General features: G+C 33.9%; 3 protein-coding genes across 7 annotated transcripts; all 3 read left to right on the top strand.

Annotated features, from left to right (window-relative positions):
• On the top strand, positions 1-2,096 carry LOC130967649 (uncharacterized). Of its 2 annotated transcripts, none has more exons than XM_057892602.1 (2): positions 1-669; positions 1,314-2,096. In XM_057892602.1, exons 1-2 carry the CDS (start codon positions 256-258, stop codon positions 1,755-1,757), a joined length of 858 nt encoding a protein of 285 aa, XP_057748585.1. In that variant the 5' UTR covers positions 1-255; the 3' UTR covers positions 1,758-2,096. The 2 variants fall into 2 exon arrangements, with proteins under 2 accessions (XP_057748585.1, XP_057748586.1); XM_057892603.1 differs by having other exon boundaries at positions 1,320-2,090.
• Positions 2,097-6,497: 4,401 nt separating this feature from the next.
• LOC130967620 (ATP-dependent Clp protease proteolytic subunit 2, mitochondrial) lies at positions 6,498-8,284 on the top strand. The gene is made up of 2 exons (XM_057892564.1): positions 6,498-6,924; positions 7,689-8,284. The coding sequence occupies exons 1-2, from the start codon at positions 6,600-6,602 to the stop codon at positions 8,105-8,107; spliced, it is 744 nt and encodes a 247-aa protein (XP_057748547.1). The 5' UTR covers positions 6,498-6,599; the 3' UTR covers positions 8,108-8,284.
• A 2,942-nt stretch (positions 8,285-11,226) lies between these two features.
• On the top strand, positions 11,227-25,345 carry LOC130966615 (ENHANCER OF AG-4 protein 2). Of its 4 annotated transcripts, none has more exons than XR_009081288.1 (14): positions 11,227-11,823; positions 12,262-12,338; positions 13,587-15,377; positions 15,462-15,960; positions 16,638-16,746; positions 16,889-17,001; positions 17,631-17,818; positions 18,497-19,154; positions 19,238-19,733; positions 19,995-20,090; positions 20,191-20,292; positions 21,119-21,294; positions 23,071-23,176; positions 24,569-25,345. XR_009081288.1 is itself a non-coding variant. In XM_057891431.1 (12 exons), the coding sequence occupies exons 1-11, from the start codon at positions 11,713-11,715 to the stop codon at positions 20,259-20,261; spliced, it is 4,209 nt and encodes a 1,402-aa protein (XP_057747414.1). In that variant the 5' UTR covers positions 11,227-11,712; the 3' UTR covers positions 20,262-20,292; positions 21,119-21,410. The 4 variants fall into 4 exon arrangements, 1 of the variants encoding a protein (XP_057747414.1); XR_009081289.1 differs by lacking the exon at positions 24,569-25,345 and adding an exon at positions 24,052-24,514; XR_009081287.1 differs by lacking the exon at positions 24,569-25,345 and having other exon boundaries at positions 23,071-24,045.
• The last annotated feature ends 321 nt before the right edge of the window (positions 25,346-25,666 follow it).

The following is a 25,666-nucleotide window of genomic DNA, read 5'->3' as shown; positions in this document are numbered from 1 at the left end:
AGAGCAAGAATGGAAACATAAGAGGGTTTGGAAAAAAAAAAATTATGGAATGAATGGAGGATATAATGACCAAGTCCTAGTCTTCTCTCCAATTCCATGCATACCAAACAAGCAAGAAAAACAAATACTTATATTTAAGTAACGACTTTGAAATTTGATACACATCTCCTGAGTGACACTACTCACCCAACAAATCTTGGCCACAATTATGCTCATTCAGGTGGAATGCACTTTCATGCTTGCTAATTATCTTCCATGGCCAAAACCAAAATCATAACAAACCTGGAATACCCAAAACCCAAAACTAAAAGCTCTCTTTGTCTATGTTTCTTTGGAAGTAGTGCTTCAACATCAGTAGGGTCAACCAACAACATAGGATCTCGTGAACAACGTAGCCTTAAACAAAAAAGTTGGTTCCCATGGCAGAGGATTGGCAAAACGGTGCCTCTACTTGAAGGCTTAGAGTTTGATGAGAAGAAGAAGAAGAAGAAGAAAAAGCACCCCAAACTCAAAGTTTCTTATAACAAAGTTCAATATTCATCATCAAAGTGGAGGTCAAAGTCAAACCTACACAACAAGTATCAACAAGCACACCCTACTCCAACCCCAACCCAGAAGCAACCGCTGATTCCTCACATAGCACCCAATCAACCACCCTCAAATTCACAGGTAACTTCACAAATTTGGGTAACGGTTTTTACGAAGCTCTTTTATATAAATAAATTCATTATTTGAACTGATGGAACCAAAAAAAAAAACTTCTTAAAATGATCTTATCCTATATTTCTATAGTGAGAAATTAATTAAGAACATATCCATCTTCACGTTATTTAACTAATTATTATGAGAATAATATATTTTTATTCATCTAAATTGATGCATTTGTCATCGTTGGGAATAGATTTTCTCCTTTTTTTTTAATAATCGAGGGATTATTCACTGTTAGTTTTATAAATAGGACTAAAAATAAATATAAGAAAAAATAATAAAAAAATTAAAAATCACATTTTATATTTTTAATTTTTTTAACAATTGAAAAAATTGAGAGGATTTATTTTTGTGATCGCTGTTATCAGTGACGATGATAATTTAATTTTTACAAACCCAATAGTTAAAATCTGTGATATCTATATTTTGAACTCAAATTTTGGATTAAACGAACTATCAGTGTTGGTATTGACTATTGAACGCGTTTTGCTGCCAAATGTTAGTAGTTAGATTGATATCAATTTATTTATTAATTTATTCAATTGTTGAGACTGAAATTTGAAAATTGGAAAGAAAAAAAAAATTTATGATCTGTTTTATCTAAGTTTCAGACATCTCAACCAAACAGAGAAAACAAAGCCTTAGAGAACGAAACTTGTCAGCAAAGTGGCTCGTCTCCCACAATAGCAGCCGCCACTGCCACGTCACATTCAGATCTAGGCCCAGCTTCAAAACGGCACGTGCAGCGCATGGGGCCTCAAACGACACCTAAACAACACGGGAAGCATCAAAACGCAAACAGACAGTATAGTCCTGTGGTTGGCGCTTGGGCGGTTATTGTGACGCTGGTAATACTGTTATTGTGGGGTCGTTTATGTGCCATAGTTTGCACCTCTACGTGGTTGTATTTTGTACACCGTTTTAGATTGGTGCAGGAAAACGACGTCGTCGTAGAGAGTTCAAAGGAGCTGGATTTGGATTCAAATTTGTACAAAAAGAAAGTGGTTTTGGAAGGTCTTCTTGAGAGAAATCACTCTTGTGTGCTGTAATAGTTAATAGTCATAGACTCATTGTCTATGGATTTGGATGTGGGGGCATTGCTGTCGTTGTTTAATGGCGTTGGTGTAAAAAAAAAAAAGGAAGAATATGCCGAATTCTATTTATTAATTTAAATATTTTATGTATATATATACTTTTATAGCGTTGCTACACTATTATTTTGTCCAAATTCATTTAAGTAGGTCTAACTTTAACAAAAATTATTATCATTAAGGCTGCGTTTATTTGCTTAGACATGGACACTGATATATAGACACGGTGGTATACGTTTATTGTTTGTTTGCTGAGACACAATTTTTGAACGGACACGGATGAACACGGTGGTACACAGATACACACGAAATACATGTTTTTAGTGTCTCTCCTAAAAGCTGAGAAACTGAAACACAACTTATGAGACACAAATTTTTTCACTTTTATCCCTAGTTAATTTCAAAAATTCCAGCCTTATCCGTACCTCAACCCTATCCTAACCCCTTTCTCTACTCCCTCTCCCTTCTCCGTCAGTCTTCTACCTCTCTCATATTCTTCTCCTTTGCCATAGATCCCGTCGCTGCCGCCATGTCTCCACCCTCCAACGGTCCTCTCTCTCCATCGCCGCACTCTTCTTTCTTGCATTCTTAAATTTGTGTCTCTTCTGCGCTCTTCTGTCGTCGCCTTTTTCAGATCTGTGCCGCCTCTACATCACTGCCGCCACTTGTACAAATCTGTCGTCTTCATTGTCCATTTCTCGCGACAGCATCACAGCACCGTCCAACCCACAGCGAGTCGCAGCATCGTCCAACCGTTTCGACACAGCAAGTCATTGTCGCCATCCAACGCTCGTGACCCAAAAAATTGTAGCACCTTCCTCTGCTCCTTCTCTCACCCTCTCCCTCATCTCTTTCATTCTCCTGTGATTTTCTTTTTTAATTTTGGTTATGGTTACTGTGATTATTGCCTCTATCTTTTCTGTCATTTTTTTTTATTTTTTTGAGATAAATGGTGATTATTAAAAAATTTATCAGTGAGTTTTTGATAATTAGATGATGATGAAGATGATAAATCTGATAATGATAGTGATGGTGCTAGTAGATGGTGATGGTGACTGTGGATGGTGATAGTAGATGGTGATGATGGCTATGAACAGTGGTAGTTGTGGATACATTAGCGTTATTGGTAAGGATAAATTTGTCATTTTGATAAATTTGTGTATACCAGTGTACTTATGTATAATATTGCCAAACAAGATAAAAATTTTGTGTATGTTCATGTCTATGTGCTGTTGTGTCTTTGTGTTTGTGTCCATTGCTGATTAAGACAGTAAACAAACAGAGCCTAAAAGAACGTGATTACACGCGTTACTGTTTCGTCCTTTTCTCCTTCTTCTCATACTCATTTCTTCTCACGCTCGTTTACTAAGTTTCTTCTTCTTTGCCTTCTTATGCGTTCTTCCTTCTCCATCCTTTTTTTCTCGCGCTTTTTTTTTCTTCACGTGTTTTCTCCTTATCGTCATTCTTTTATTGTTGTTGTTGCTGTATTTTTCTTTTTTTTTTTCTTTTCTTTTCTCCCTGGTGAAGAAACAGTAGAAAGTGAGGAAAAAGAGTTTTGAAGTGTGCAGAACAGAAATGAACTGAAATTATATTTAAAATAAACCAAAAATTAAATTCAGAATATAAATTCGTTTAAAAAAATGCACCTTATTTAAGTCCAGAATAGACTGAAATTACTTAATGATTGCGACACACAAACTTAATTCAAAACAAACACACAAACAAATTGAATTATGAAAAAAAACACATTCAAATCCATCAAGTGATTTTGCAGCATTATATGTTTCTTTTTTATTTGATTAGATGAATAAGACAAGAAAAGAACATGATGAGAAGTTTTGAAAAATTTTTTCTTCTTATTTTTTTTGTTTGATTTTTCTTCTATTTTTTTATTTTATTCGTCTCAAGATAGTGAAACATGGAGAATCATAATAAAATAATTCACTCAAAAATGAACTAAAATTATATTTAAAAATGAACTGAAATTATATTTAGAATAAACTAAAATAAAAAAAAAATTTGAATTGTGTAGAACAGAAATAAACCAAAATTATGTTTAGAAATGAATTGGAATTATATTTAGAATGAACTGAAATCATTAAATAATTTTAGTTTATTCTAAATCAAATTAGTAAATAAATTACACTTATATCCGTAAATAAAATATTTAATTTATTTATTTAAAAAATAAATCCCCCAACCAAATACTACTAATATATATATATATATATATATATAAAGAGTAATATTATATGATTAAATATTATTATTTTTAACCAATATTTAATTAGTAATAATTTATATTTATGTTTTATAAATATTTTATATATAAAAATATATAATTTATATTTATATTTATTAAAATTTTATACATAAATTAATATAATTTATATTTATATTTTTTAAAATTTATACAAAATTTATTTATTAAAAATAATTTCATATTTATACTAATAAAAAATAACAATAAATTGCTAAAGTTATTAGCTCCAAGAATTTCTCACATGAAAATGATGTCTATACTTCTTCTGTTTAATTGTTTATAAAATGAATAAATAAACCTTTAGTAGAAAACAAAAACCACATAGTCTCATAAAGGCTTCGGATTGGCAAATGATAGATAATATTACTATTATATCTCTTTTGTCAAAGAATTTTTTCTTTTGTTGGTATCAAAGTTGTTTCATAAATAAAGAATATATTTTCATAAATATGTATAATAAAATAAATATATTTTAAGTTATATTTGAATATTGAAAATAATTTCTAATCATTTGAGAAAAATATTTTTATATTTTCAATACAAAATTTTATTATTATCCTTTTAATATATATTTTTAAATATATTTTAGTTAAATCTTTAAAAAATTTTCATTAATTCTATCATTATTGAATGATAATCATCATATTAAGTATTAATTCAATATTATTTAATTTATTCATATTACTTACATGTATATATGATTTTAATAAAATCAACTTAAACTGTTTAAAGATTTACAATTATAAAATCAAGAAGGTTTAAATATGGAGGAATGTTAGAAAACTAACAAAATTTGTTATATCTTGCCAATACTTAGTCAATAATATTTAAAATTATGAATTAAAAATATGTTATTAGATTATTAAATTAAAAAATTTATATTAATAACTAAAAGTACTGTAAAAAATAATAAATTTTACTGATTCTTGATATTTTTTTCAGTTTGGTAAAATCAAAAGAGTAAATCATTATTTTTATCTTCGAATGAAAGACGAATTTTTACCTGATAAAACTATTTATTTAAAATTCTTAAATTAACTTCTATTCTAATTTAACATTTAAATTTTACTCTACAATACTATCACTCCAATTTTGAATATTACTATCACTCAAATTCTTTTTCACCACTAATCATCTCAAACTATTATCATCATGACTGTCCTCGCCATCTCCTTCTCTTTACCACCACCCTCATACTATTTTATCCCCCTCTAATCACTACCAACAAACCTATCCACTTTTTTATTTTAGAATAAATCATAAATTTTTTTAATTTCATCTCAAAGCAAATCCCTTCTCTAATAGCTCCGTAAAGGTTCTGATGCTAGAGCCTCTTTAATTTTTCTTACTCACGAGTCACAACAACCGTTATCAAAAGCTCATCATGAAAAAAGATGATAATACTAAAATAGTGACAGAGAAAAATAAATTGAGGTAGAAGAGAGAGAGGAGCAAGACTTGAGGGAATCACAATTACCATTATTACTGTTGAAAGATCTAAAAGAGAGAAAGACCAAACAGAAAAATAGGGAGAGGGAAAGAGAAAACACGATTGTAAAGAGTAAAGACGAAAACGACGGAAGAAGTCACTATTGTCAGTACTCAAAAAGAGAAGATACTATATAGTAGAAAGGAGAAAACACAAAGAGAGGAGCTACTACAGAATGAAATAAGCCACCATCATATCTACTATTTGAGTGTTGTTTTTGTTTTTCTCTCGTGGAATTTTAAAAAAATTTTGAACTTTAAAATCTGGAGATAAACAACCATAAAGAATTTTGATGAGTTAAATTTCTGGTAACGATAATAATTGATTTAGAAAAAAAAAAGAGAAAGATTGATTTTAGTAATTTTAGAATTGTCTATATAAAAGTTATTGCTAGTGGTGGACGTATAGTAGTGGCAGCGATAATAATGTTAGTGGCAGCGGTGATGGCATAGCAATAATTAAAGATGAGATTTGGACAATAATAAATTCACATGATGGTATTAAACAAATAAAATTCTAAGAGGTAGTGGTGAAAGGAGAATGAATCCTCTTCATTTTCTTTAATAATTGAAGAAGTAAAGTGTGATCATTTATCATTAATTTTATAAGTGAAACTAAAAAAAATATTAGAAAAAATATTCAAGGATTAGAGGTTATATTTAACTCTCCCAATTATTAAAAAAATTAAAAAAATTTATTTCCGTGATGAAAGAATTAGAAGTGGATTAAGATAGGTCAGAATGACCGTTTAAAAATTGTAAATAAATTTTTAAAATTTTGATAATTTTGTCCACAAAAATTTATCTTTTATAAGTGTAAAGGCAATTTTATTTTTGATTGATAAAAATGATAGTTTATTACTTTTCTCAAAAGAAAATAGAAAAAGCAAAAAAAAATAAATAAATAAATAAAAAGAAAAGAGAAATTCTGGAAGGAGAGGGCAAAAGCCAGGTGGTGCGTGAGCTTTAGCCGAAACAAAATCCCTAATCAAAAGCGAAAAAAAAAAATTCCCAAATCTGAGTGTAATTGCGAGTGTGAGTGAATCACCATGAGAGGCCTCCTTTCAAGTACGAAGCTCATTGCTTCGAAGCTCTTCCATCATCACCATGGAGGAGTAGCAGCAGCAACATCACCACTTCAATTGATGCGGAACATGAGCCTCATTCCAATGGTGATCGAGCACTCCTCCCGAGGAGAGAGAGCCTACGATATCTTCTCCCGACTCCTCAAGGAGCGCATCGTCTGCATCAACGGACCCATCTCCGACGACACCGCACACGTCGTCGTCGCCCAGCTCCTCTTCCTCGAGTCCGAGAACCCTTCCAAGCCCATCCACATGTACCTCAATTCCCCCGGTGGTGCCGTCACTGCAGGTCTCTCCCTGCTCCATTTTTCTCTTCTTGTGGTTTAGATTTATGCACCTGCGTTTTGTTGGATTCTCAAGGGATTTGTATATTTGTGAAAGAAAAACAAAATGTTGTCTTTATGGTGTGTAGAATCAGATAATAATAATCTCTACTACGAACAACATGTTGATCCTTTTCGTATGGTCTAGGTTTATACCGCTGCGTTTTTTTATTGTTTGAATTGGCCATTTTGAGATGCTCATCTTGTTGGATTATAAAGTGATGTGTGTGTTTTACGTTGGTTGTCTTTTTGGTGTTTAGAAACATAACAAGCTCTTCTAAGAACTGCCTTTGATCTTTTTATTGTCATTTAGGTTTATGCAATTGCGTTTTAGTGATGTGCCGATTTTGTTGCGTTATTAACTTTGTTTTTTGTCTGGTTTTTGTGGTGTGTGAAGTACAGCAAGTTCTAAGAACTGCATTTTATCTTATGGTGTCTTTTAGGGCCCTTAAGTGTGTCTTTTTGGGACCCTTCCTATAAATTCCTAACATGATTCATGCATTTGAAAAATGGATTAAGACCTTGAGATATTACTTATTAGTACAAAAGTGCCGTCTTTGATGTGCAAAAGCTTAAGGCAAAATTCTTTATCCAAGATTTTAATGTGCTGTGTAGTTGTAAAAGAAAAAAAAATCACATTTTTTGATACTTCAAAAGCTTAAGGCAAGTGCTATTATTACTTTCTGATATATTTGGTATGCTAATACACTGGTGTTTCTGTTATATATAGGTCTTGCTATTTATGATACTATGCAATATATCCGGTCTCCGATTCATACAATTTGTTTGGGTCAAGCTGCATCTATGGGTTCTTTGCTATTGGCTGCGGGTGCTAAGGGTCAGAGGCGCTCTCTTCCAAATGCAACAGTCATGATTCATCAGCCTTCTGGTGGATACAGTGGTCAGGCAAAAGATATTGCTATTCATACCAAGCAGATTGTTCGGATGTGGGATTCCTTGAATGCAATTTATGCAAAGCATACAGGCCAACCAGTTGATATTATTCAGAAGAATATGGATAGAGATTATTTCATGACTGCAGAGGAGGCAAAGGAGTTTGGAATTATTGATGAGGTTATTGATCAAAGACCATTGACTTTGGTTTCAGATGCTGTTACTAGTGAAGACAAAGATAAAGACTCTAGTTAGAACTTGAGGGTAAGATTTCTTTGAAGATTGCTTACTATATTTAATGTGATGTCTACCACCTTAGGTATAAATTGCAGTTGATATAATTGTATCAATTGGACATAAAGTTTCTCAGTTCAGTTGTTAGATTTTTTGCCATTGAATTTTAAGATTTTGCTCAATTCAGTTCTATTGACATCTTTATTTGTCACACAGTTTGTTAACTTCTAAGTATCACATCTTCAAAGGATGATTGTTTTGTCAAGTGTTTTTATCATGGCTATAGAAGGTTAAGTAAGGTTGAATAATCAAAGAACTTTTTATGGCTGTGCTGTGCTCATAAATTGATCCTGTTTTTATAAAGCAGAACCTAAACTTTGAGGTCATGGCAAACATAATGTGCATCCGAGAAAATAGAATTGGTGCTAGGGAGAAAAATTCGGGAACCTCTAAGAATTGGGATTAGACTAATTCACTATATGGTAGGACCCTTGTTAATTAGTGCCAACATGAATTAGGAAATGAAACTTGTGGACGTTCGTGGTGTATGTTTTGCAACTCTTAGTGGTAATTGTACTTGTGATCATCGCCTATAGCCCTATACATGAATTTTCCATTTCAATTTAGATATTGAACTCACATCCTTGACGTGATTAAACCAACATCCGAATTCTGGGGTTGGCTGATTCACATTATCTATTATTAATTTATTATCCTCATTTGGGGTGGCGCAATTGCAAATGCTATCCAGGCTATTCCATGGTATCTCCATTATTATTTAGTTTCTTTTCTTTGTCCTCTTTCTAATTTATCAATGTGAAATTAAAAGGAAAATTTTTTCTACTACAGTTTTCAGGCAGAGAATGTTTTGAGTTAAAAAAAAAGAAAGTAAAATCTGTATTGTTAAATAGGCTGCTATAATAAATCTGCTGGAGGTGTTGAATGCTGTTATTAATTTGTTAAATCCATGAAAAATTCTAAATCTAAACTCGAGTTCCAGGATCTACATGATGCTAATTCGTTCAGTTTTACATCATGATTAGATGAGTAAATTATGAGTTATGCCGTTTTAGTTATATATAATTCATTAAGCGCTCTAATGAATATTTAAAGTTTTATGAAAAATCTAATTTAGCGAAATTATTTATATGATTTATCTGTAGAAAAAGAACTCTCGGTGGTATACATAGGAGATTAATATAAGGTTAGAATCTCTGATCAAATTAAAATCAACAATTTAAGGTTTGGAAGGATAAAAAGTTTTTGCTCTAAAAATATTCGTTATCAGAAGAAGAATAAAAAATGGTTTAATTTCTGTTGCTTCACTGTTCCTTCACTTATAGGGTGGTTTTGTATTTTTTTGGATTTTTTTTTGGATGATCTCCATTACGGTTAAACAAAAGCACTTGTCTTAGAAATAATAGTTGGGTTGGTCTAGTAGTTAGTGGAGCTTTGTGCATGCAACAATTTATTAGCCAGGGATAAATTTTTAAATGAAGCAACGGATTAATTCTTGATTTAGAGAGTTGAAAAACCGAGAGAAAACCAAAAAGAAATAATTGATTTGTCACTGTTTGTAAAGGTCATAATCAGACTTTAAAGATTGAAAAAAAAAAGAAACAAAAACTAGTTAAGATAAAAAAATTTCAAACATATTTATTATCTTTACTAATAAATTATATTTAGCCTTACTAATAAGTCATATTATAATTTATAATAAAAAATATTTAGAGACTAATATTTTTTATTAATATTAATCAATATTTAGACTAACACATTATTTTTATACTATTAGAATTTAAAATTTAAGATTTAAGATTTAGAATTTAATATAAAAATATCTTTGTTATTTAAAAATAATAAATTTTATTAGTCAAGTAGCATTATTTTTATGTTATGTTCTTATTATGAGTCTAATTTTAATATATTGATAATAAAAAAATTTACTTTTCTATTCAATCAAATTTTTTGTTTTGTCTTTTTTTCTTTTAGCAACCTGGTGAGTGAAGTAAAATATCAAGCAAAAATTTATTTTTAGTGTCCAAATTGATTAAATAAGAATGACCAAAATAATAAATCTTACCAAAGTAAATCTTCTTCTCTTGAAATTTGATCTTGCTGGTGGTCTTTGAAATTGTGATGAAAATTGAGAAGCAAATTGTGCAAGATTAGCTTGAATTGAACCAAGATCTATTTTTCTAAAACGATCATACATGCTCTCATGAACAAGAAGAAGTGCTTCAGCTTCAATGAATTCAATTTTATTAGATTTTGTCATTACGACTGAGATATATAAAGCATAGTCTTCAGAGAGTCCATCTATAAACGCAAGAGAATCCATAACATCTCTAATCTTCTTCAAATATTCAGATGCTGAACTTCTTTGTTCTTTAATAAATTTTAAGTGTGTTTTGAGTTGTTGTACCCTTAATCATCTTGTACATTTGGGGAATAAGAGAGTTTTGTGGTTCATTAAGTTTAAATGACCTTCCATTGAACATTTATCTCGATAACTAAAACGACATCCCACCATGAAAGTGTACGTGTCAGATTAGAGGAATAACTTGATCAAAAGGAATAGAAATTAATCATAAGACAATTTTTTTATTCTAAAAAATATTTCTTGTGCAACTGAAATTAGGGCCAATATATTATTAGAAATTAGAAATTTCTTTAACGAGTATGAAAAAATATATTTTTTTATCGCTTAAAATTAAAAAATGTAATAACATTATGTGCTTGTTTAAACGTGATAAAAAAATATTTTTTAAATATAAAAATATATATTTTTTTATTGTTAGTAATAAAAATAAAAATAAAAAATAATTTTTTAAAGAAATTACCATTTATTTTTTTTTAAATATTTTTTTAAAAAAATATTTTTTAAATAAAAAATAAAAAAATACTTTTATATAGTTATACTTAAGTATAATTGATAAATAAATTTTTTTTACATAAAATTTTTAAACATAAAATTATTTTTATTTTTTTAAAAATAACTAAAAAAAATTTGTTTTTAAAAGTTCACTCAAATATATCCTATCTGACGTAAACAAAATAAAAAAAATGAAATAATATCAGAGCAAGAAAAAAGATAAGAAAGTGTAGAGACGAACATATTGGGTTTGTGCCTTGTGGCCTCATGGGTTGAGACTTGAGAGTTGAGACGAGAGAGAGAGAGTGTTTGAAAGAAACAAAAAAGAAAGAAAGGAAGATCAAGAAGAAATTCCCAATAGGTCCCATTCTCCCCCCTCTTCTGGCTTAAGCCACCCTCTCACCAAAATCCACTATTCTCTCTCTTTCTCTCTCTTCCCATTCCCTTTTCTGCTTCGAAGCTACACCGCCTCAATCCCCAACCCCCTCCCCTCTTCTCCACCCTTCAATTCTTCTCCTAACAGAATCTCTCTCTTTTCCTTTCAAATGCTCCGCCATCCCTCTCCGCCGCCACCTCCGCCGCTCTAACCCTCCCGTCGTCCTTCCCCGCCGGCAACCGTCGATCCTCCGCGGCACCTTCCGCGGGATTTTTCTAGGGTTTTTTCGAATTGTTTCCCCCGAACCACGCCGTTTTCCTCTTCGATTCCTTCTCGATATTATTGTGGTGCCGCATCGACGCCGTCGTCGTCGTCATGGCTCCCGGGCGTCGACGCGGAGCGAACAAGGCGAAGGCGAACGGACACTTGCGGTTAGGCGATCTCGTCCTCGCTAAGGTCAAGGGCTTCCCTGCTTGGCCTGCCAAGGTCTCTCAACTCTCTCTCTCTCTCTCTCTCTCTCTCTCTCTTCGTAGACCCTCTTTTTCTGTTTTCGAATTTGAATAAATAAATAATGGATTTTTCCCCCTACATGTGAATATTACTGTGCTGCAATGTGAAATCTCTGTGTGGCACTGATGCTTCGGTATTGTCATTGTTAAGTTTTGTGATTTGTGATGTTGATTGAGATGAAGATGAGGGATTTCTTTTACTTTTATTTAGTGTGTGCTGAGACTCCTTTAGTGGGATATAGCTAAGATTTTCGGTTTATTTGTTTTACGAGCATTTACAACATGCTAGCATGCTACCTTTCCTCTTTATGTAATATTTCTGCCTTGCTATCATGCTATGCGGTTAACTAGTAGCATTAACTATGGTCGCTGAACATTAAGTTGTTAAGTGCTTTTGTTGCTTCTTTCTTTTTAGATAAGCAGGCCTGAAGATTGGCAGAAGCCCCCTGATCCAAAGAAATATTTTGTGCAATTTTTCGGTACTAAAGAAATGTAAGTTCTTCTTTGAACTTTTTTTCCCTGGGTAATCAGCATTTGGTTAAGAATTAGAAATATATGAATAATTAGATTGTTAAGTAATTAGAGCTGAATGGTATTAAGTTCTTCTGGACTGCCTTTTGTAAGTCATGATGAAGAAAATTAAACAAGGACCATTATGAGTGGAGTGGAACAAGCTTAAGTTGAAATGTCGCACTATAATTTTGATTCTGGAAGTACAAAGTTGATAACAATGATATAGATGGAATATCGGAAATAAAACCTTCGCACAAGTTTCATTACTATTTATCCATATGACATCTGTTCAAAGCCTACAGGCTTTAGCTTTTGGTTTTGGTTTTTGTTCAAGTGGTTTCTTTGGCATACAAGCTGAGACAAAGTTACATTGAAGTACTAAAGTCCAACTTAGCATTTCTTGCACTGTGGTGTTCAAGGAGCAGTATTATACTATTATTAGTCATTACATAATGTAACTTACATGACAACAATCTTATTTACTTATTAACCACTTATTATATAATTCTGAATTTTTCTGTTTGCATCAACATGTATGTGGTACACGTCTATTACGAATATTTGGTAATTATATGGATTCGAGGTGGTTGTGTTCTTTGTCCCAAACTGGTGGATATAAATAACGGACTTCATTAATAACAGTATGAAATTGCTTTTGCAATCTATCTAGGACGGTAGGACCTATTCTTCTGGACGTGTAGCTATTAGGGGAACACAAGAATAGTTTATATTAATCTGATTCACTTATCTATTCAAGAGCCATTTAGTCTTGTTGTTTTGACAACACACATGCCTTTTGTTTTTCTGACTTGTGCTGAAAACTCATGGCAAGGAAGAAACTCCTAATCACTTGGTAAAAAAAAAAAATTCTGAAAAACTTGTATTATGCTATATATTTAGTGTCCTGAAAGTGAAATAGAGTATTTGAGGCAGGTTTAATGACTTGTTTTTGTCAATGATATATGCGAATCATTATGTTAAAAGGTGTAATATCCAGAAGACATAGCCCCTCAAGTTATAATAAACAAAATAGACAGGGCAAAAACAAGAAACATGAGTAATGAGTTCACAACTATATAAGAGAGTGAAGAAATAGTCTGCTGACCTTAATCCAAATACCTGAGTAACTTTATTTAGTGATTCCTATGAAACTCTTCCTTTAATACTTCTTAATCTATTCTTTTTAATTAGATTGTTTGCTCACACCCATGTTATGTTCTTTCGCAGAGCTTTTGTTGCCCCTGCAGATATTCAGGCTTTTACCAGTGAGTCTAAAAATAAGTTGTCTGCACGGGGTCAAGGCAAGACTAAGTACTTTACTCAAGCTGTGAAGGAAATCTGCGCAGCATTTGATGAAATACAGAGACCGAAGCCTAGTGGTTTGACAGATGATACTGATAACTCTAATATTGGGTCAGAGGCTCCTTCCGTTGATGGAGGAGTGGGTAACATAGCAGACACTAATGATGCTGCGGTATCAAACAGTGAGAAAGATAGCAATGCTTGCTCTACTTTTGAGAACTCTGCTCAATTAATTGGAGAACATGAAAGGCAAGATGAGAAGCTTTCTGTACCTAACCTTGAAAGTTCTTCACCTGTGGTAAAAAATAAGTTATCTGTTAGTCCAGTTATAAAGAATGCTAACAAATCTAATGCTGCAAAGAATGCTGGTGTTTTTAGACAAGAAGAAGGTGTGCATAGTCTTTTGACAAATGGAAGCAAGCCTAGAAAGCTTGGTACCGACTCAAAAAGAAATGATGCTGCAGATGATCGAAATCAAAATGGTGGATCTTTTGCTGGGTCATTTTCAATGAAAGGAGACTCTACTGAGGGTGCTAATCTTTCCAGATCTGGAGAGACATTGAAAAGTGGGAAAAAAAGGAAAAATTCATTTTCTGTTAAACCAGATTCTCTTGATATTCTTCATTCAGACTCAAAGGATCATACTGGAACAAAAAATAAGACCTTATTAAAAGTTAAAAGAAGCCTGGATTCTGAGGAGGCTGATTGCAAAGATTCTGGGAAGCAAAAGAAGATCCAAATACATGCAAAGAATACCAAGAAGCTTAAGCGCATGGATGCCAAAGATGATAGAAGCACTTCTCCTGGTTCTACTGTTGAAGAAAAAGTTTCTAAAAAGCCAGAGTTGAAAAGGTCCATATCAAATTTGAAAACGGAAAAAAGCATGCCATCAAGGAGTCACATTGGTGTAGGTTCTGATGATTCTGGCTCTGAGGCACTACCAGGGACCAAAGTTCACAGCCATGTACGACAAGTTATCTCTGATTCTGGTAGCATTGCTTCTGATGAGAAGATAGAGAAGAGTTCTCTTAGACTGAAGGCTGATGCAAATAATGTCATCGTAAAACCAGGACCGCGGAAACGCAGAGCTGTTCGCCTTTGTGACGATGACGATGAGGATGAACCTAAAACTCCTATTCATGGAGGAGCTGTAAAAAGTATTAAGTCACCATCTTTTGTTCCGGAGGTCTTGAAGAGTAACAAGGCACAACCAGAGAAATCTGATCATGCTCAGCCAGTTCACAAAAATTTTAGTGAAGTTGAGCATATCCCTTCGAAAGAAGCATCTTCTCTGTTAAATAATGATATCTCATCTTCTAAGCAGCCTGGGAAAGAGAAAGCTGATGAAATTATTCCTGTACATAATAGTCCTGAAAAATTCGATCCAAAGCAAATTCCTTCAAAGGTGGCAAAATTGCGCACTGGGTCTCCAGTAAAATCACCTCAGTCTGTTCCTGCAGCAAAGTCAACTGCCGAGCAACATAAAGCTTCCAAACCTTCACTTAAAGTTTCCAGTAGTGCTACTGAAAAGAAGGCTGCTCATGGATTTTCAAAGTCTTCTAATAACATAAGTACTTCTCAGAATCAGGCTGCATCTCATAAAAAGAAGCTTGGATCTTCAGTAGAAATTTCTAAAACTACTCCAAAAAGATTGCAGCAGGATGCTGAAGTTCCTGCGGCAACAGGTGGTTTAAAGGAGGCTGATGCTTTTCATCGGTATAGTTGCTTATGAATCCTTTCATTTCTTGGAATTATTTTCTGTCAACTTTTTCCTTTCTTACCTTGATTATGTTATTGCAGTTTGGATGTAAGCATGGAAGAAAAAAGCAGTTTATATATTGGTTCTGGGACTCCAGAAGCTGCTAAAAGTATGAAGCATCTGATTGCGGTTGCTCAGGCGAAAAGAAGACAAGCTCATTCTCAAAGTTTTCCTCTTAGCATTCACAATATTCAAGAAGGGACTCCTAGCCCATCCACAGTTCAGCCATTTCTGCCTGCCTCAGGCCATGTTACACAGGCAGATGTGCAGGCAGTTTATGAGAATCCAACATTGGCATCTCCATCAACCAATGATCATCTCTCGGCTTCTCAAAATCAACCCGATACTGAGGAAATCGAGGACGTAAGAGTTGGTTCAGTACAGAGGGGTCCAGGGGGCTCGCTTAGTGGAGGCACTGAGGCTGCTGTTGCTCGTGATGCTTTTGAAGGAATGATTGAAACATTGTCAAGAACAAAGGACAGTATTGGGCGTGCAACTCGCCTTGCCATTGACTGTGCTAAGTATGGCATTGCTAATGAGGTCTGGTCTGCCCTATTATTGCAAGTTAATCTATTTATCAAATAGTGATTCATGCCTCCTGCTGTTTTCTTTGTGAATCTATATGAATGAACCATTAAATTGAATTTAATAATACATTAAGTAGGTTGAATATTATAATACTGTTCTCAATCACTGTCTCAGTATGTTGTTTTGTGAGATTACATCATCACATTGATGTGATTATGAGAAATTTTTTGATTAACTGGGTTGGAATTGTAAAACTAGTTGGTATCCACTAAACCAGTGTTCAGCGTAGTTGTAATGGGGAACCCCATGTGAATGAGTGCTAAAGTTAAGCATTTGCTGAGAATAAATGATTTAGAAGTTGGAACATTATTGTTTTTGTTGGTAATATGGTTTCAGCTGTAGTTTGTGGGTTCCTACTATTAGTTTACTTGTGCCTCTGTGTTAATTTATTACTTATGTTTTTATTGGCCATATAGAAAATCTTGGAATAGGAACATCTTGGACTAATGAAGGTTAGGATTTTGGTTTGTTCCCTTTTCTCATTTATTTAGTTATCATAGATTGGAATGTGAATATATATTGGTTATTTGCTAAGACATTATTACTATTAACTGATTTGTCTGTCATGTTAATTTAGTAATTAGTGTTACTGGTCCTACAGTGGACTCACATCCATGTCCAATGTGCAGGTTGTTGAACTTCTCATCAGAAAGCTGGAAAGTGAAACTAGTTTTCACCGCAAGGTGGATTTGTTCTTTCTTGTGGACTCCATCACCCAGTGCTCGCATAATCAGAAAGGTGGGAAAGCTTATTCTTTAGCCATTTTTTTCCTACTAGCATTTATTATGGATGTTTCTGTTTTCACTTTCTTTCCACGTTGCAAGTTTATATAGTATTCTGTTCATGGCACCTATATTTATAATTATATGGAGTTTTTCAGGCATTGCTGGAGCCTCCTACATCCCTATAGTTCAAGCAGCATTGCCACGCCTTCTTGGTGCTGCTGCTCCCCCTGGGGCTAATGCGCGTGAGAATCGTCGTCAGTGTCTGAAGGTCAGCTATTTTTTTTCCTGTTCGTAATGACAACATGAATTTTATTTGAGATGAAGTAAGGAGAGTCGAACTAGGGGAGGCTGAGACATCCTCCAAAGGACAGAGAATTACAGGATAGAAAGAAACAATTAAAGACCCAACAAAGGCACCCAGTCTCTTTGTACATCAATCATGGCAATTGCCTGGAAGCTGCTATTATAGACCTAGAGGAAGCCATAAACAGCCTATCATGGCACATGATTAGGAGTGAAAAGAGCTCTAACAAATGTGGGAATTTTGCTCCAATCAAATACATTATAAAATGGTGAAACAGGACATTGCTATTAAATTTTGAATTGCAACTGCACTCCTTTTTTCTTATGAAAATCTTTAGAATGTACATGTAGATACTGCTCCAAACTTGAAGGGGCAAACATAAACAGCTTGTTTTAAAAGGAAAGTAGCAGGCTTATTTTCTGAATTTGAAATCCAAATTACATGAATGTCAGGTGAGAATGCGAAACGGGGCATATGATTTGGCTCTATCGTTAATGTCATTAGGCTATCCCTGCATAATACTTGCTGAGTAAAATGGAGGCATGAGTATGCTAGGGAGATATCACATCCGTGATATTTTTTATTTCATGCAGGTTCTAAGGCTGTGGCTTGAGAGGAAAATTTTGCCTGAATCAGTTCTTCGCCGTCACATGGATGAGATTGGAGTTTCAAATGATGATATAACAGTTAGCCTTTCCCTCAGGCGCCCATCTAGAGCTGAGCGGTCAGTGGATGACCCAATCAGAGAAATGGAAGGCATGCTTGTTGATGAATATGGCAGGTCTGATGTTTATTTCATACTTACACAGACACACATGATTGATTGATTGCTTGTATAACATTTATCTTCTTCCAGCAATTATAATTTTTCCATTTCAATATTAACTGATTTTTTGGAAGTTGGCTCATCATAGTTAAGCTAAGGTGACAAAGTAGGCTGATAGCTTAGGGTGCAGATGAAAGGATGATTGCTTGAAATTTTCTCAAATCAATACTTATTTTGTCAAAAACTAGTATCATAATTTCTCATAAATGTCAATTTATTTCCAGTCACACTTATTTTTTCGAAAGCTTGTTTTCTGCTGCTTTTTATTGTCAAGTATCTAGTGGTGAATGAATTGTGTAATCATGTTTGGATTCCAATTATAATACTATGATTGTGGGGGGAGAAACAAGAAAACTTTAAACTGAAGGCATTGGGTATCGTCTTAAACAACTGGCATAACTTGAAAAATCTGGCCGTATAAGCTATATATTCACTTAAAAAGCTGATCATATCACAGGGAAGCAGAAATCACTTATTTGCACATTTTACATTTTCCTTGGCTGGAGTTCTGATTAACCACATAAATATTTATTGTCTATTTGTTGTTTTGAATTAAGCTATTATATTTTAAATTTTTTCTCAAAGTAATTTTGATTTCTGACTCGCGCTATATTCCTGGATACTGTATATCAGTAATGCTACATTTCAGCTGCCTGGCTTTTTATCTTGCCAACCATTTGATGACGATGAGGAAGATGATGATTTACCGGTTAATTCAAGTAAGGATACATATGATGCATCTCCAGCACATCTAACGCCTACCCTTGGGGAATCGGAAACTTCTACTGTTACCCCAAATGACAAGCGCCATTGTATCTTGGAGGATGTGGATGGCGAACTAGAAATGGAAGATGTTTCAGGCCACCTGAAGGACGAAAGGACTGAATTTCATAATAGTTCTGATGAAGTAGATTTGCAACCCCAAGGATCAGATAGGAACTTGGATCTTACTTCAAACATTTCAGCAGAGATACCCACTTCTGTGGAGGGTTCTCCTCCATTACCACCTGGTTCACCTCCTCCACCCCCACCTTTGCCTTCTTCACCTCCACCACCACCTCCTCCATCATCTCCATCTCCACCCCCACCTCCACCACCTCCAATGTTGCAACCCCCACCTCCTCCTTTACCACCCTCGTGCCCAACACTGCCATTGGTTCCACAATCATCTGGAGTTGCTCGCCCTTCGCACCTCTCCCAGTCAATAAGGCCACCTCAGCCATCACATCAGTCGTCTCCGCAGTTAGGTTATCATCAGAATGTGCCTCATAACTATAGTGCCACAACAAGTGTAAGACTATTCTGCTTTCTAATATGACTGGTTATATATATATATTAATCGCTGATATTAGCAAACACTTCCCTCTGTGCCAGGGTAATCAGTTTGTTCAAATGGCTGGGAATGCCTTTCCGGGAGGTCACGGTAATGCAGTTGCGAAGAATGAAATATTCCCACAAGCAGCTGCTTTTGCACCAACAGCAACCTGCAGCACCCAGGAACCACCTTCTGGTTTTAACCCTTCAAGGCAATTAGAATATGGACAAAATGATATGTATGCAAATGTGCAAGTTCCCCAAGCCAACCATCAATTTCAACAGAGTAATCTACCGTTTGCTCAAAGACCGGGACATCCTGCCCCACCCCAAAGTTCGTCAAGTCAGTACTCTTTTCCAAACCCTACAGGTCAGCAGCATCCTCCACATTCATTCCATCCACCTTTCCCTTTGCCATCCATTCCAGATGGCCGGAGGCAATTTGTTGCTGATGACCAATGGAGAATGTCGTCAAGTGAATTTAAAACGAACAATCAACATGGTGTTTGGAGAGGGCAAAATCCTTCATGCTCTGGTCCACCGTTTGGGCAAGAAGGTACATGAATATATGTAGCTTAGCCTACCAAATATATGAATTATGACTGTTTAACTTTTATTATGCATGTATCATTTACTAAAGTCAGTTATGAACTTATGGTGGTATCTTACCTTTATTATTTATAAAGATAATAATTTAGATTTGTTTTATTTTCCCCTTGGGTGGTTCGAATCTCTGTAGCTATCAGTGTGTGTTTTTTGTAATGACAATTTGAATGTTGTAAAATGAATGTTTTGTTTTTTGGTAATGGTTATGAAGGTCATTTCCGGCCACCAGTTGAAAGACCACCAGTAAGCAACATAGGCTTCCAGCATGCAATGCCAAATAACATACCTGCTGCTCCACCAACATCAGGTCACTAGATAATTTTCACATTTCACTGCCACTGATTATCTTAATTCTCTTCCCTACTGTGTTTGAACATATGATATGGATGAAACTCCTCCTTCTTCAGGACATGGTATTCCCCAGATGTTGCCTTGTAGGCCTGACATGCCTGCTCTGAATTGTTGGAGACCGACTTGAAATTTTACTGGAGTATTCTTAACAATATCATGTAAGTTTTTTTTCTTTTATTATTTTCTTGTTTTAGAACAATTGATTTCTGCATAATGGTTTGTCTTTAGCTGAACTATACATCACAATGCCAATCGTTTAATTTTTTTCCATTATCTCTCAGATAAAAGTGCATGACATGTATGAAACTGTTAAATGGAATGCAGTGTCTCTATTGCTCACATGAGGCTGTTATGTTGAAAATCTTGGATGTGCTTTGCAAAGTTTGCAAATTGTTGGGGACATCTTTAGTTTGTTCATCATTCCGAACTTGTGTCTTTGTGCTTGCATGGATTCAGTGACAGAAAAATTTGAGATATTGCTTTCCTCCATTTGTTTGTTGTACTCGTTTCCTCTTTCCAGTGAATTTTGCCTTTCATTAAAAATAAGAAAAGAAAAATGAATGGCAAGAAAATAGGGGGAAAAGATTCATATCACATGATTGAAAGTCTAAATATTGTTAACATATCTTTTTAAAAATCCTAAGTATAGTCAGACACTTCATTATTTGTTGTGATATGAAAGTCTAAATATTGTTAACATATCTTTTTAAAAATCCTAAGTATAGTCAGACACTTCATTATTTGAGTTTGGATTGGATTCCTCATTCATGGATCTTTCCCCAAACTTCTCCATAGTTTATTTCTCTATACAAGGAGAAAGGATTTGTTTATTATACATGGTATTCATGTACTGAACTTGGTAATAGAAGGTTTTAGGTTATTACTGTGCTTGTTCAATTTTCATTCAAGGAAAAAAGAACGTGTTTCTAAGGTTCTCTTCTTTCTTGCCACTGCACTGATTTATGCCTTCGTGTTATCTTTCAGTGGTCTTGCTGGTGGATCACATTCAAGGTTGCATATTGTGCCTCCAAAGTTAGGTTCACCTCAAGAAATTTTTGAAAACTTGTGGAGGCTTTTTGGCAGGGTTGTGTATATTGTAATTTTCCTGACAATGTATCCCAGAAAGATTTGCTTCCATTTTAGGCCCATATTCTGACTTGGTTAGTTTATCTGTTTCTCATCCCTTGTAATTATTACTAACATATATATATATATTATAGATCTTCAGTTTCAAGTACCCAATTTTGACTAGAATAAACAGATGTTTATTTTACCATCGGTTTTGTTTATTTATTTTCAAATTATATTTTCCCCTTCTCTTGCATTTTCTTAATAAATAGTGCCTTTTAATGACCCGAATACCTAGTATGTGAAATTGGTTTTGTATGTTTTTTCATAGAACTATTTTTGTCATGTTTATCAGGGAAGAAAATAAATTCGGATGATTTGTGCATAATGTTAATATTGTCGTTCTTGTTAATTTTGTACAACTGAACCATCATTTTAGTTATGCATTCATGGGCAGCTCCTATTTCCTTTCTCCTTGATGCCATGCTTTGGAGTACTAACTAGATTCTAAAGCTTCATTGAAACCTTCTTTTCTTCTTTTTTCTGTTTAGAAAATTATAACCCTGGTTTCAAGTTCTAGGAAATAACTATGTATCTAAAATTTGAAATCATCATCATCTACAAGAAACTAATGCTTTCTACCTTTATTTACTTACCATTCATTTTCAAATATGCTTATAGAATGTCTTTTATTATTATTATTACACACACACACACACACATATATATATAGCCATCCATGTGCCGGAGGTGGGTGGATGGTGTATCTAAATCTATGCCATTTAAGCAAATTGCTTTGATGCTGCCCTAGACTGGCATCTTCAGTTGCATTTGGCATTTACTTTTCTAGCCATGTAACTTATTCTCAGTTGCTACTGTTTGGTTGTTGGTTGAATAGTGCATGTTTTATTCTCTCCCCTTGATCTTCCTTTATTTCTTTTGCCTTTTTTTTGTATGGTTGATATTTTGGATTCTTTGAGAGCAGTTGTTAAGATTTGGTTCGTGGTTGCTGAATTGTACTAGCGTGTGAACATTCCAGGATTTATGGCCATCTGAACTAGGATTACCTTAATAAACATATATAGAACTTTCTTTTGTCTAGGATGTCACATAAAATAGGGTAAAGATTTAGGGAAAAAAGAAGTGAATCATCTCTAAACAATTTTGCAAACTTCAGCAGAATTAAATGACATTCTCTGATTTCCCAATGAGTAGCAGTACTTGTTTATTTTAGGAACACTTGGGGGCCATTTCTTGTCCTTCTAAACTTTTTGATGGAATCCCTAACAAATTAGTGATGTCCTTCAACAGTAGCTTTTAAATGAATATTTGAGAGTAACTTTTTCTTTTTGGTACAATGGGAGTAACTGTAGAAGCCATCTGTTTGTTGATAAACCATTGCATGATCTTCATCAAAATTACAAAGAATTGCTGTTGGCATCGTTTTTTGTGTAATTTATATTAATTAAAAATCACTTTCACTTCTGCAAGTAGTGTTTTTATGTACAAGCACAAGAAGCTATGGCTTGATAATATAAATATCTTATCATAATCTTGACACCTTGTATTTACCGGTTAATCCTGCTCTTGTTTGCTGTTAATCTTTTTTCTTTCATGTCCTATGTGATGGCTTTACATATCGATTGTAAATTCATGTTATGTGGAGCAAGGCTTTGTTGTTGTTGATGCATGTTTCTGGGTATTATTATAAGAGTTTAACATTACAGTTTTTTCCCGAATGTTTTTTCAATTTTTTAATAGAAGAGATGGCTCTTATAATCCGCTTTTAGGGTACACACACATGTTCTGTTATCCGTTAACAATTCTTTATTCATGGAGATGAATTCTGAATAACTTGACTGTTTCAGGTATTGGCAAAACAAAGATGGTTATTGCTATGTCATGTTTTGAATGTGGTCACTGAACAAAAAATAAGGTCAACTTCATTGCTTGCAATGACTCCTTCTCATTGAGGTAAATATTTGTCATGGAATTTCGTAGCAGACAACACGTTAGTTTATTAGTTATGTATTTTTAGTTGTTTACTGACTTCCTTAAGTTCCTTTCTAGCAGTAGCATCTATAGTTGTAAAGACGGTTCTCATGATGTTTTGAGAATCTCTAGTAAAACATCTCGAGCTAACATAGTATTGTACATTAAAATGTCTAGGTTTCTTTTATAGATACTGTTTAATGCATACATTTCGCCAGGCAGAAGAGCATAGTTTCTTTAATTCTTGCATAAGTGGAAATAGGAAAGTTTTGTTAGGAGCTGCATAGATGTTTGGTCTTTGGCTGATTCTACCTTTTGCCAATTCACTGTATTCAAAAATGATCTTTACAAGGACTGAAACTAATTACTTTGTCGTCACAAGTCTATTTCTGACATGTTGAACTTGCTCACTGGGATGTAGTGTATTGAGTTATCTACATAAGTAAATATGTCCTGTCTGTAAAAGTGATAAACTTTTCTACATCTTCATATTGTGAAATCATGTGATCCCATCCTGATTGACATCAATTTAGTTACCGTATATAGCAGCATTTACTGGTGAATTTCTGCTGGATTGCATCCAGTCAGCATTGTTTTCCCCCAAACCTAATTTCTGATACTAGATCAAGATACCTGAATGCATTATTGGATTCCATTTAAGCTACCCTAATGCTTATTAAAATAAGCAGACTCTTGTCTAGAGATTATGCATAGTATCAGTGTTGCAGACATCTAAATTGAATGCGGCTTTGTAGCTGGTCATAGTTGTTATCATGACTAATTATAACTTGTGATCGTGACCGAGTGTATTCATTTTTTTATCTCTTATTTTACTATCACTGGTTCATGGGTTCGAGGGTTTTTCATACTCCTGAGGCACTCACCGTCCATCACTGGCTTCAATCGTCAGTATTCAATTTGCAAAAGTTCCCTTACCTTGGAGAGTGTAATATGCCACGAAGGTTGTGTTTGGTAGATGAATCAGGACATAAATATATAAGATGGAGACACAAAAATTTGTCTTTCAGAAGACCCAAAAAAAAAGAAATAAAAAAATACGAGACCTTTTTAATTCCGGTCTTCAACTTCTAATATATATATTGTTTTTTTTTTGTCTGTGTTTGTGGTTTTTTATTCCTAAAAGCACTTGGTAGAATCTGTGTTTGATCATTGAAACCTATGGAGCATATGCTTTCATCTTATTTAACTAATCCCTCATCCCTCTCACTCTCACACCATTTGGCTGTTTCATAATATACATAAAGTAAAACAATACTATGGGTTTCTTGTTTGTCCAACATGAATGGTTACCAAATTAAAAGTTGAATGAAGAAGTATAATAATATATTCTGATTCATATTGAACTGATGCAAGGTGAAAGGATTATACACTGGTGTTCAATCTTGCAACTCACTTGGTTTGTAGCACATTCAATTCAAATTGAGCTGGGGCTAGGTCTTGAACTCCTAATACTAATAGGTGTATTACTAACTAAATGAGACCGATGAAAGAATTGCACTGAACACATGCAACGCATCGTTTGTGTAAATTGTTTGATTTGCATCTAGCATGTTCCATTTTGAATTTGGATCTCTGAAAAGTGAGTATTTCAGAGTAAAAGGTTTTACTATTGGATCAAGAAAATTAAAAATGGGAATAATTCCATTTTATTGAAGTAAAGTAAAATTCTCACTTTAAGATCCTAACTCTTCAATTATTGGCACATGTTGTACCCTTTTGATATGGTCATTAGTCATTACATTGAATTATTGCTATTATTATATATCATCGATGTAAATTATGTGAATAATAAGTTATGGGGCTCGTCACAATATCAAAAATGATCGTGTAAGATTAACTCGAGGTTGTGGCCGAAGTTTGGAAAAGAGTTTGCATCAAAATTCAACGACGACATTAGCATAGAGGGAAACGACCACAGGATATTTCTTGAACAATGCAACTACGACGTATCCGCGTGATTTTCTAAGGTGAACAAATTGAATTTGCCAAACAAAAATTGCACTTGGGTCTAGTCTTTTATGAGCATCATTGATAGGTCTTAGCTTTATTTATATTTTCTAATGGGTAGCATAGCCACGCCTTAATCATTCCTTGAATCGTGTAATTACCTTTCATAAGCACCAATGCTGTAATTATTATTGTTGTAATTGTGCAGCTTATGTTACTTTTAGTTTGTTGTTTTGTCTTTGTAGTTGATTTGACTATATTTTGCTACTGCTAGAATATTTGAGAAGCGTCACAATATCTCGCTGAGGAAACTTTTTTAATTTTTCCGTTTTCTGATTACATAATATAGAAATTCTTATATCATAAGCAGCAATATATATTCTTATTCCACTGCAATGGAGCTCAGAACTAAATTATGGATATACGTCGTAGCTTTTTTAAAATCAACCTATAGCGTTAGGGATAAATAATAATGTAGTAGTTAAAATGGGTTTGAAATTTACT

The sequence above is a fragment of the Arachis stenosperma genome, chromosome 3, assembly GCF_014773155.1.
Source record: "Arachis stenosperma cultivar V10309 chromosome 3, arast.V10309.gnm1.PFL2, whole genome shotgun sequence".
NCBI classification, from domain to species: Eukaryota; Viridiplantae; Streptophyta; class Magnoliopsida; order Fabales; family Fabaceae; genus Arachis; species Arachis stenosperma.
This window is presented reverse-complemented; position numbering and strand designations above follow the sequence as displayed.

Bases quoted from the DNA above. Each gene is read 5' to 3' on its own strand.
- LOC130967649 (XM_057892602.1), top strand. From the start codon at position 256: ATGGCCAAAACCAAAATCATAACAAACCTGGAATACCCAAAACCCAAA. The intron at 670-1,313 runs GTAACTTCACAA...GTTTTATCTAAG, and splicing joins AACCACCCTCAAATTCACAG to TTTCAGACATCTCAACCAAA.
- LOC130967620 (XM_057892564.1), top strand. From the start codon at position 6,600: ATGAGAGGCCTCCTTTCAAGTACGAAGCTCATTGCTTCGAAGCTCTTC. The intron at 6,925-7,688 runs GTCTCTCCCTGC...TGTTATATATAG, and splicing joins CGGTGGTGCCGTCACTGCAG to GTCTTGCTATTTATGATACT.
- LOC130966615 (XM_057891431.1), top strand. From the start codon at position 11,713: ATGGCTCCCGGGCGTCGACGCGGAGCGAACAAGGCGAAGGCGAACGGA. The intron at 12,339-13,586 runs GTAAGTTCTTCT...GTTCTTTCGCAG, and splicing joins TTTTTCGGTACTAAAGAAAT to AGCTTTTGTTGCCCCTGCAG. The intron at 16,747-16,888 runs GTGGGAAAGCTT...GGAGTTTTTCAG, and splicing joins GTGCTCGCATAATCAGAAAG to GCATTGCTGGAGCCTCCTAC.